The sequence below is a fragment of the Typha angustifolia genome, chromosome 8 (genome assembly GCF_048772165.1).
Source record: "Typha angustifolia cultivar Huaian chromosome 8, ASM4877216v1, whole genome shotgun sequence".
In the NCBI taxonomy this organism is placed as follows: domain Eukaryota; kingdom Viridiplantae; phylum Streptophyta; class Magnoliopsida; order Poales; family Typhaceae; genus Typha; species Typha angustifolia.
The window spans coordinates 11,180,957-11,193,590 of NC_133246.1; the positions used below are offsets into that span (position 1 = coordinate 11,180,957).

At 39.3% G+C, this 12,634-nt stretch overlaps 1 protein-coding gene across 1 annotated transcript; it reads left to right on the top strand.

The window, feature by feature from the left end:
- Positions 1 to 1,315: 1,315 nt before the first annotated feature.
- Positions 1,316 to 2,121, top strand: LOC140765671 (protein DMP4-like). Its single transcript, XM_073104862.1, has one exon. It carries the CDS (start codon positions 1,351 to 1,353, stop codon positions 1,969 to 1,971), a length of 621 nt encoding a protein of 206 aa, XP_072960963.1. The 5' UTR covers positions 1,316 to 1,350; the 3' UTR covers positions 1,972 to 2,121.
- Positions 2,122 to 12,634: the final 10,513 nt, after the last annotated feature.

Sequence of the window (12,634 nt, forward strand, 5' to 3'; positions counted from 1 at the left end):
AAATAGTGTTATCGGTTGTTCCCTTGAAAATAGTCCTAATGAATAAGGTGCCCTATGTGACAGAAGTAAATGTGTAATACATGAAAAGATGGTAGTATTATAAGAGGTAAAGGTGCATGGTATGTCCATAGTTAAGAAGATGGGTTTGGTTGGTGTATGGATAGTGAAGATGATGTTGGCGAGGTGGGAGATAGGGGTGAAAATGAATCGATATGTAATCTGATCTGGATCAAATTCATGAAAAAAAAATAAAAATTCTAAAAGACCCAAATATGGATTCTTATAGGATGAATACAGATTTCAATCCGAATAGATTTTTTTCCTAAAACTAAGATATGAATATGAATATGAGTTAAATATAATTTTTTGGATACGGATATAAATATCTAATATCTATTAACCGGCATGTTTTTTACATAATTTATAATTTTTAGTTGCTTATTAAGATGATGAACACTTATATTGGTATTAATGATGTGTTTGATGTTGTTTGTTGAGATTGATTTTGCTAGCTTTATATGAATTTAATATGCAAGATTTTTTTTTTTGAAACTCTTAGTATTTTTGTGTTAATTTTGTTCAGAAAAAGATTATAATTTGTTTAAAATTTAATCAATATCATTTACGATCTAATTCTCTATTAAAAAATTATCTAATTTATATCTGAAAAGTATATGATGAAGCTATATTAAGAATGGCTTGGTCGTCATGAGAAAATGGTGGTTTTATAAGAGGCAAATATGCAACACAAAAAAAATAATAGTTCTTATTTACACTAAATATCAATTAAATATTTGTCAATTACACTAGAACAATGTAGTCCAAGCATTTCCTATAAAATTATAAAGAACAATAAAAATAAAGGAAAACCTAAAACTTTCTGAAACAACAGTTGACAAGAGGCTTTCGCAATTTAATTATACTTAATTTTTTTAATTTAGTATATAAAAATAAATGCATCTAATCTTTATAGTCGATACAAATCTTATTATATTAATATACACACAATTTATATTTACAATACACATTAAAATCCATTATTATAAATTAAAAAATTAAATGTAATTAAATTGCAAAAGCCCCCGTTGACACTGTTGTTAATTTCAGTCGCCATCCAGAGAGAGTTATATAAAATGCAAAGTAAACTAGGATGCGTCTCCTTGACAAGAAATCTAAACCAAACCCCCTCCGCAATCCTAGTGATGTTTCCTTGCAAGTATTTCCATAATTCTTCCACCACCTGCCCCTCTCTATATCTCTCTTGGTATATAAATACACCACCGCTACGTCTACTCCATCAAAAACCATCAAAGAAACAAAAGAAAATAGGATTCATTTGAACAACAAGCCATGGCAACTAATAATCCAGCAGACGACGAAGAGAAGCAGACTCTACTCGAACCCCCCGCCCCTTCCTCTTCCTCCTCCATGACACCTGTGCAGAAAGCCATCACCCAAGGCTTCAAGAGCACCGCCGACCTCGCGAAGCACCTCCCGACCGGCACCGTCCTTGCCTTCCAAATCCTCGGCCCCGTCTTCACCAACCAAGGCCAGTGCGACGACGCCAACCGCACCATGACGGCTTGCCTCGTCGCCCTCTGTGGCCTCGCCTGCTTCCTCCTCAGCTTCACCGACAGCTTCCGCGACGCCGCCGGCCATGTCCGGTACGCGGTCGCCACAACGACCGGCCTGTGGGTCATCGACGGCAGCGCGCCGCCGGAGCCGGAGATTGCGAAGACGTACAGGCTCAAGTTTATAGACTTCCTGCACGCTTTCATGTCGCTGCTGGTGTTTGCTGCGGTGGCGTTGCTTGACAAGAATGTCGAGTCGTGCTTCTATCCGGTGATGTCGCCTGATACGAAGCAGGTGTTGACGGCGGTGCCGCTTGCCGCCGGAGTTATCGGCGGTGGATTGTTCGTTATATTTCCGTCTACTCGACATGGAATTGGATTCCCTCTTTCTTCTGTTTGATGTCAATTACTGTCCTTTAATTGTTTCATGTTCATTTGGGCAATGTTTTGTTTGTCAATTGAAAGAGTCAATGTGATATTATTCTCCAGAGAGAAGTAATTGTCATCTAATGAATTAAGGTGTGTGTTGGTTTTATTACATTGGCTATAATTTTTAAAGAAGACGTAGATTGAGTGATATACTTTTTATTGCCAATTCGAGGTATATATAGTATATAATCCTTCTGTGGTTAAAGTTGATTAGTGATCTCTCTCAGCCGCCAACTTTATTAATTGATATTATATATACATATATTAAAATGGTATAAATAAATATTAAAATTTTTAATATTAATATTACAAATAATATCCAATATTTTGACTATATTATAAAGAAAGTCCTTTTTATTATTATTTACAAATAGAGTCCTCCTAAAAAAATATTAAATCACACTCTAAGGTCTAATAGTTACATATAATTTTAACCTAACATCATATTAGTTTAATTATAGAATCAAACAAAGACTTCAAAATAGCTTAGAGACAAATGAAAATACCACCTTTCAGAAAAATATATAAGATCAAATCGAAGTCTCTAAAATACTAAAATTGCATTCAAATACTAAATCTCACAAAATCAATGGACCTAAAATTATTGTTATTTAACCTCAAAAGTTGTATTAGAGGAGATAAAATATCATTTGAGAAGTGTGGAAATTCCCACTTGTTATTCCATTCTGTCGAATGTTTATTAAATTAAACTTAAGATGTTGCTTAATATTTTTCAGCAAATATAGTACTTTATTTATAAATATAAAAAGATTAATTTTTAATGTAGTTAAAAGGTAAGGTATTATTTCTTAAGTCTTTCATTCCCTTGGAGGATCGTGAGTACTTGTCATGATTTCACCATAAAGATATAAAAGGGAATACTTGTTCTTTCCTTCACTGAGGAATATTCTTTGCTTTCAGAATAATTTTATTACGTCAATTACGTGAGAGATGTCTAGCTAGGATTAAATACAAGATACGTAGGACTGTAACAATGAGAGATATTTTTAATTAATGAGTAGGGTTAATTACACTTAGTTCTTCGGAACTATTCTTTTTTTAAATCTATTTTTATCTATTTTTTTTTGTGAAATATACTCTCTTAAACTATTTGCTCAAATATCTCAAACATTCGTTATGTTAAATTTTCATTATTTTTCAATTCATAAATTGTCATGTACACGTCATATGGACAATTATACCACATGTTTACTCTTATATTTTGAAAGGAAGAAGATAACTAAAAGCCTATCAAATATTGAACTATCTTTACCTTCTCATGGGGTATTTTTGTTTCTCAGCATTTTTATCTACAACCTTAAGGGTGAGACATTTCCAATAGCTTAGAAGGGTGTATGTGTCACAAAAAATATTCTAAAAAGATATATGAAAAATAAAAATAATTTAGGCCTTCATGGGATCTAAGTGTATTAAAAACTTAGACATGCATATATAGCTAGACCTTAGGCATGATTTACAATTCTTGCTTAAGTGAAAAATGCGAAACAATAATCAATGTGTAAAGTAAAGATGAACACTAAGATTTTTATGTGGAAAAATCCTAAACATATAAAAGAAAAATCACATATCTAAACTCGGATCAAACCAATCAAGTAATAAACATAGCGATTTACAAGATTGACTTACAATACGACCCATCGATCCCCACGACTTTATTGCAGTCTTGATTACTAGATTCCATGATATACATACTACTTCCCATGATTGATTTCCAATCTCAATAACCCTTAAGACTAAACTTTCGTCTTGGTGATCTTTAAGACAAATTCTTTCAATATAGAAGATGAGCAAAATCTCTATCGATGGAAAACGATGTTTCTTTAAAAACTTCTTCTCAAAAAAATAACCACGTCAATTAGGGTTTGGACATCCTAATCTGTTACGAACCAAATCTGGAACGATCCGTCCGTAGGATGATTATGAAAAATTAGGTGAAGGTGGTGCCTGTCCACTGTAGTCGACGGCAGTGGTGGCATAGGGTGGTGGTAACGAGCCTGAATAGCTGCCGTCAAGGCTTGCAGAGCCTTTTCGATCCTTTTAGAGCTCTTATCGATGGATCTAGTAACCTCTTTAGAAAGATCTTTAAAAACTGCCTTTACCCATGCCGGTGGCTTGTGGTCGATTATTGCTGGTTGTGCCAAGAAAACCTCCATAAGGATGGAGATGAGTTCTTAGTCCTCTATGGCTGTGATCTCCCACAAGTTAGCTTTGGATCATGTTTTCACCATCGTCTGAGGAACGTTAGCTCTGATACCAATTGTTACGAACTAGATCTAGAACAATCCGTTCGTAGGATGATTATAAAAAATTAAATGAAGGTAGCCTCATTAGTTAGGGTTCTAATGGCCCTAGTTTTACCTAAATTGGAGGTCGAGATGAAAAGATAAAAATAAAATAGTAGAGATAGGTCAGGGAGGGCAGAATGATAATTTTCAACGTTGTGGCGATTGTTGGAGGGTGGTGGTGGACAATCGTGTATTAGGGTGGCTACTGGAGGTAGGAGTTGACTATGGTTTGGATGCTTGTAAGGGATCTACGGTTATTATCTACTCCTATGAAGATAAAAACAATCTAACGGCTTATGTAAAAAGATAAAGACGAAAATAATAACTAGCTAAACTCAGATTTCTCTCAATGATTCAATTTCATAAAATTATCAATACATGTCCACTCCTATTTATAGGAGTAAAAATCCATAGCGGATCAGATTTACATGAGGATTATCTAATTTATTTAAAATTTAAACAACAAGATAAAGCTAGCTAACTAACTAAATCAGCATTTCTTATCTTTCTCGGATTAATCCTTCGTTCCGCTGCAAGTAGATTCAGAATTTGGAAAAGTTGTGAATACCAAAGTTGGAGATATAGAGGTTGACAATCTTATCCAACTAGGTTGATATTATTCAAACATCTGTAGAATATTCTACGAATATTTTACTAAAACTGTGTAGAATTGGATTTAGCTAATTAAATAAAATCCTAACCTTCTAACTAAACCAAATAAGCAAATAAGATAACTAGACTCAATCCATTGAGCCCAATATCTCCTTGATGTGATCCAATCTAACCCGGTTCGCATTAATTATATACAAATTTGGGACAGCGGCATATGAAGATTTTGCTACCATATTAAGCAAAATAGTTCAGACGACGACCGTATTAGAGTACCAAACTGAATTTAAAAGAGTTAGTAGTCGTTGTGAGCCATCTTGACCCGAACCGACATGATGAGCACATTCATTTTAGGGCTACGAGATGAGATACAGACGGATGTTCATGCTGTTTGTCCTACCACTCTTGAAAATACCTTTGAGAAGGCCGTGAGAATGGAGCAAAAATATAAGGCTCTCAAGATGGTAGCAATAACAAGTTTGGGCAACTGAGATGGGCGGTTTGCGCCTAGAACGCCGGTTGAACATTCTGCGGGTTCAAAGTCACCAACTACTAGTACTAGACAAAAACCACCTTTGAGACTTTCTTCCGATGTTAGAGGAGGCACAAAACCCCTCGTTCGTACTCTCACACCTGCCCAGGTGGAGAAGCAAAGAGCGAAGAGCCTTTGCTTTCGATGTGAAGAACGTTTCACTCCTGGTTATCGGTGTTCCAAACCGATCGGGAGTGCGATGCTCATCGACGGTCTCGAGGAGGATAATGAGGTTGTTGGTGATGGAGAGTGTTCAGAGGAGGTCCATGAGGAGGCCGTTGAGGAGGGCGCAGAGGAAGATATCCAAACTGAAATATCAATGCCTACATATTCGAGTACTTCCACACTAAGGACATTATGGGTAGACGAACTAGTTAGAAAGCATTCTGTGCACATCCTCATCGATTCCAAAAGTACACACAACTTTCTAGACGAGAGGTTAGTGAGGAGATTGGGCTTGGATGCTAAACCGACAATGGGGTTTGACGTTGCTATTGGTGACGGCACGAAGCTTATGGCAGAAAGCTTCTGTCGCCAGGTTGGTATGCGGGTGCAAGGACATGACATCATTATGGACTTGTATCTGTTGGCGCTATGAGGAGTAGACATTGTCCTAGGCACACAATGGTTACAAAGCTTGGGACCCATCACTTTTGATTTTCGAAGCATGTGGATGAAATTTAAGCAAGGAAATAAAGATGTGCGGTTTGATGGCGTTCGATCTCCGCCGACTCCAGCGATGCAGCCGATGGTGGGGCTGCCATGTGCGAGTAATTTGGCATATCTTCTTCAGTTAGGACCAATCAAAGATAAGCCTCAAATGAGTCTAGACACCACCATCAAGTTGTCTAATTTATTAGACAAATTTGCTGAACTGTTTGAGAAACTAAAAGAGTTGCCACCAAGGAGAACGACAGACCATCGTATAGAGATTGTGCCTAGGGCTACACTGGCGAATGTGAGACCATATCGGTATCCACAAGTGCAAAAGAAATTTATCTCCAAGATAGTAACCGAGATGTTGGAGTTAGGCCTCATTCAACTAATTCATAGCTCATACTCATTACCCGTGCTATTAGTGCGTAAAAAGGACGGGACATGATATTTTTGTGTCGACTATCGGGCACTAAATACTATCATCGTCAATGATCGGTATCCTATTCCAGTTATAGAGGAGCTGCTGGACGAGCTAGCAAGGGCGACCATATTTAGCAAACTTAACTAGAGGACCGGGTATCATCAAATTAGAGTTCACTCGATGGATGTGCACAAAACTGTATTTCGAACTCCGGATGGACACTACGAGTTTCGGGTGATGTCCTTTAGTCTCACTAATGCTCTAGCTGCTTTTCAAAGTCTCATGAATGATATTTTTTAGCCTCTACTGCGAAGGTATGTTTTGATATTTTTTGACGATATTTTGATGTATAGTAGGACTAAATTGGAGCATTAGCGGTATTTGAAATATATGCTAAATTTGTTGAAGCAAAACCAGCTGAAGATCAAGAAGTCCAAGTGCCTATGGGGAGTACCACAAGTTGAGTATTTAGGCCATATCATCTCAGCAGAAGGTGTAGCGGCGGATGCTCAAAAGGTAGCATGTATGATCGCTTGTCCTATTTCTACTACCACCATAGGATTACAAGGATTTTTGGGGCTGACGGGATATTATCGCCACTTCATCGCCAAGTATGGCAAGATTGTTGCTCCTCTCACTTCTTTGTTGAAGAATGACTCTTTTAGATGGACGAATGAAGCCACTACAGCCTTTAAAAAACTAAAATCAGCAATGATGACAGCACCCATTCTAGCATTATCGGACTTCACCAAAGAGTTCATTGTGGAATGTGATGCGTTAGGAGTTGGCATTGGAGTTGTACTAATACAAGGAGGATGTCTCATAGCCTTTTTTAGTAAGGCTTTATCATAAAAATCTCAGTAATTATCGATTTACGAGATAGAGATATTGGCAATTTTGCATGCGGTGACAAAGTGGAGGTCTTATTTGATCGATAGGCGGTTCATTATCCGAACTGATTAAAGGAGCCTTCCATACTTTATGGGACAACATATATGAGCTTCGATATCTTAGAGTTGCATGTGGCCAGGATTGAGGCGGGATGTGAGGAGCTTTGTCCGTGCTAGCGAAGTTTGTCAAAAGTCTAAGGCAACTACATTAAAACTGGCCGGATTACTACAGCCTTTACTTATAACAGATCATGTTTGGGAAGATATTTCTATGGATTTCATAGAGGGTCTTCCGCTAGTATGTGGTTATTTAGTTATTTTTGTGGTCGTTGATAGGTTAAGCAAATATGTGTACTTTTCTGTATTGTCACACCCAATTTTAGTCAAGTCAATGGTTAAAATTTTTGTGAGAGATATTGCTCGGTTACATAGCATGCCACGCATGATTGTCTCGGATTGTGATCGTGTATTTATAAGCGACTTTTGGACGGAGTTTTTCAGATTACAGGAAACTTGATTGAACTTCAGTTCGGCCTACCATCCACACACGAACGGCTAAACAGAAATTGTCAATTGAGACATTGAGCAGTACTCGAGGTGCTTTGTTGGAGAGATGTTAAGACGATAGTTGGAGTTTTTACCATGGGCGGAGTGGTCTTACAACACCACTTACTACAGTAGCATTGGCATGACTCTATTAGAGGTGGTGTATGGATGCACGGCTCCAATATTACACGCTAACGACCCAATGGCATTTGCAAATCGAACAAAAGTGGACTTAGCTTTGATGGATAGAGACACCAAATTGAGGAGGTTGCTTGCATAACTTAAACTTGCTCAAAATCACATTAAGTAAGTTTATGATCATAGTCATAGGGAGCAGGAGTTCGACATTGGCGGTTCTGTGTTTGTGAGGGTGCAACCGTATCGACAGGTGACCTTATGTTCAATATGAAATCAGAAGTTAGCACATTGCTACTTCAGTCCATTTCAGGTGTTAGAGCATATTAGTCCAATTGCATATCGTTTGGAGTTGTCGGAGAGGTCGAGAGTACATCCTGTCTTCCATGTTTCATTGCTGAGGGAGCGGATTAGAGATCATGAGATAGTTGGATTAGTTCTACCAGAGCCATTGGAGGAGACATAGATCGTAAAGCTAGTTCGTGTACTTGCTAGGCACCGACGACGACATGGTACAGATTAGAGATGGAGATTCTAGTCGAGTGGTTGGGCAAGCCATCCGATGAAGTGATATAGGAGTTGGAGATGGATATTTTGGAGCGTTTCCCTGACTTTTCACCTTGATGACAAGGCGGGGGAAGCGTGGTGGGCTGATACACTTAGTTTCTTTTTCCTTATTGCATTAGTTGTTTATTTTTATTAAAATAAAATTCTTGTAGGTCGCATTAGAACGCGGAAGGAGTTGCGTTCGAACGCCCTTTCAAATGCCTGCATTGTGTTCGCATCAACAGAAAACGTCTTTTGTCCGTTCGAATAAGATCGGGCACGTTCAAACGCGATCAGTGGGAATCTTCTAGAATTATGGTTAATAATTATATTTTGGCCTATTGGCTAGCCTCTATAAAGGTGTAGATAGTAGCCAAAATTATTATGCTATTGGATTATTAGTTTTTTGCCTCTTATCTTCTCTCTATTCTCTCTACCCTAATCTTACTTTTCCCTTTTCACCGACCTACCACCTCTACCATTGGCAAGATTTCTCCTAACTTCTAATCTCCCTCGTCTGTCGAGTCCTCCCTCTTCTTTGAGATCTTAACCACTTCTTTCCTTTTCTCTTAATCACTTAAACAACATCAACCATCTACCCTCATCTCCATTATCATCTATAACCCTAACATCCACTCCACCCGTCACCACCACCATCACCCGCACTATATCGTGTTTTCGTCCTAGTTGCAGTTCGAATCTACAAAGGGAATAAATACGAAAGTCATAGATCATGGAGTTATGGATTGATTTCACTTAGTTTCATAATTTTCTAACTGCGAAAAAATATTTAGTAAATATTTTTCCTCGGTTGCGCAGACTGATTCTTACAATAAATTCAGATCTTAAAGGAATCGTTTCATAATCCTATCATTCGAACGCTTGCATACATTTGCACATACAGAGAATGCAAATTATGTGTTCAAATGCGCTCGATCCCATTCAAACGCAATTGACGAAAATGCATTGTTAGTTTCAACATTTATTATTTGTTAGTTTCACTTGTTAGGTTAGCCTCTTAATATGTGGATGGCAACCTAATTGGGACTAGGAATGATTATTGAGTTTTCTTCCCTAAATATAAAAAATGTGGATTAGGAAGATACAAAACAATTCCCACTAGTTTCATAATTTTCTAACTCCGGGAAAATATTTTGAGAATATTCTCCTTCGATTGCGCGGACTACTTCTCTGCATTCGAGCTTGATCGGGAACGGATGCACGATTAATAACAAGTGGCATTAGAGCCACCGTTTCTCGGACACCATACCAACAACCAAATCTATTGTGTTGAGACCAAATGAAGGCTTTTCTATTGAGGGAGAGGCCATGGATACTATCAAATTGAAGGCAAACCCAAACTCACTAATCGGGATTTCTCCAACGACTTCTACAATCAACTTAGATCTAATTAAGATGTTTGTGGACATAATAGAGATGCAACAAGCCATGCAAGTGCCGATGGAAGCGTTGACTCAAGCTGTCTTGGGCACACTAAGGAGTACAGCAACAATTGAGCTTCCTACTTGAACTTGGATTGCGCCACCAATGGAACCATCTTTTCGCCAAGGGACATTGCCTCCACCATTCCATTACAGATCGGAGGAAGATTAGAAGACCTCATGGGTGGTCACGCCAGGGGGCCCTTGCTGCCTACGCCACCCGAAAGGCGCAACGTAGCACTGCTAGCTTTTCAGCGTAACCGAGCACCGAATCCACCTCACCACGACGACGATGATGAGTAGACCGATTATGATGAACCAATGACCACTCGATATCATCCTAGGAATGATGGATTAAACCCAAGAGAAAAAAGGCCCAATCAACATGAAGAAGAAGAATGCGTCATCTGTGTTAGGACTGTTCGCCTCAACTTCCCACCCTTCAACGGAGGAGATCCGCTCGATTCGGTTTACTAAGCGGAGCAATTCTTCAAGCACTAGCGAACACCTAATGCTCAAAAGGTGTTGCTAGCATCATTCCATCTCAAAGACATCGCCATCTAATGGTACCAGCCCATGAACTGAGCTCAACCCTATCGGACGTGGGAGGAGTTTGCTGATGCTGTTTGCTTCTAGTTTGGACCCTCTAGTTATGAAGATTTCCATGATACTCTCACCAAGCTAACCCAAAGGACTACAGTGAGAGCATATCAAAAGGAGTTCGAGCATGTTAGCAATCGAGTGCGGGGCTAGTCAGATTCCCAACTCAAAAGCAAGTTCATTAGTGGCCTTAGATGGGACATTCAAGTCGAAGTGAAGGTTGCTTGACCAACCACATTGCTTGAGTCTTTTTCCACAGCTTAATTGATGGAAGAGAAGCTTTGAGAGCTTCGGTTGGCACCGGCAAATCGCAGCCACACATCATGTGCTGGCGGCTCCATCGAGGACAATATGTGCAAGATTGCTTCCTCGACAATAACCAAAGGTGAGGGGACCTCCTCGAGCCACCATGAGAAGACATACCCCAGCCCAAATTAAAGAAAAAAAGAGCTAAAGGGTTGTGCTTTTATTATGATGAGTGATTCACTCTTGGGCACAAATGTGCTGATCGGCGACCACGGTGATGGTGTTGGACAAAGCAGAGGATGTGGAGGAAGATGAAGTGGTGAAAGATGAACTAGATGACTTGGTGGAAGACTAAGAGGCTTTGGAGAGCAGCGGGGAGGTCCACATCGAGATCGTCATGCATGCTTACACTAGCGCTAATGCACCAAGGACGCTTTGGGTTGACGACACTATGAAGAATCAAATAGTGAGAATCCTCATCGACACCGAAAGCACTCACAACTTCATGGATGAACATGCAGTCAAGAAGATATGAATGGCTATAGAAGCTACCTTTTGATTCGATGTAGCTCTTGGAGATTGCACGACGCTCTACGTGAACGACGTGTACCCTAGGCGGAATACTCATAAAATACGGCTCACCACACTGCTATTGGGATGACCCCCTTCGAACTATGGACGTGTGGCCCCATATTGCGATCCTATGACTGATCGAGTGCACCTGACCATTTTGACATAGATGAGGTGCTAGTGGAACGGGATGAAGTACTTAAAAGGCTCAAGCTTCACCTAGCATGGTAGAAAACTAAATGAAGCAAGCGTATGATTACAAACACCAAGATAAAAGCTATGAAGTTGGTGATTAGGTCTCGGTATGACCCATTCAGAACCCAAAGTTAGCGCACTATATTTTTGGTCCATTTCATATTCTAGGGAAGGTGGGAGTAGTCCTATATAAGCTGGACTTACCCGAGTCATCCCGAGTTCACCCGGTCTTTCATGTATTTAGGTTGAGAGCCCGGGTTTGTCTAGTTGAGCAGGTTGCGCTAGAACTACTCAAATCCGAATCAGAGGCAATTGAGCTCACTTTAGAGAAGGTCAAACACGAAGGAGGGTTAGACACGAGGGGCGAATAGTTATAGAGGTGTTGGTGACCTAGGTCGGTCAGACACAAGAGGAAGCCACATGGGAATCTGAGGTAATATTGATGGACAGTTATCCTAGATTTGCACTTTGAGAACAAAGTGAGTGGAAGCATGGTGGGAATGATGTGATTCGGACCATACTGAATCATCTCATGCATGGATACAATCTATGAGTCCTATTTCTTATTTTGATTTATTTATTTAAAAAAGAAAATAAGAATTATGGATGTCGCATTCGAACGCGAGGAGATCGTATTCGAACACCCTATGCGAACGCCTGCATACATTCACATACATAGAGGACGCGAATTGAGCATTCGAACATGAGGAGGTCGCCCTTGAACTCCTTCGTTCAAACACCTGGATATGTTCGCACATATAAAGGATGCGAATTGTAAGTTCGAATGCTCTCGATCCCGTTCGAACGCGATCAGCAAGAATGCATTGTTTCAACATTTGTCATTTGTTAGTTTGGCTTGATAGGTTAGTCTCTTAATATGTGGATGGCAACCTAATTGGGATTAGGAATAATTATTGAGTTTTCTTCCCTTCTCCCTTT

Coding starts and splice junctions, on each gene's coding strand:
- LOC140765671 (XM_073104862.1), top strand. CDS start 1,351: ATGGCAACTAATAATCCAGCAGACGACGAAGAGAAGCAGACTCTACTC.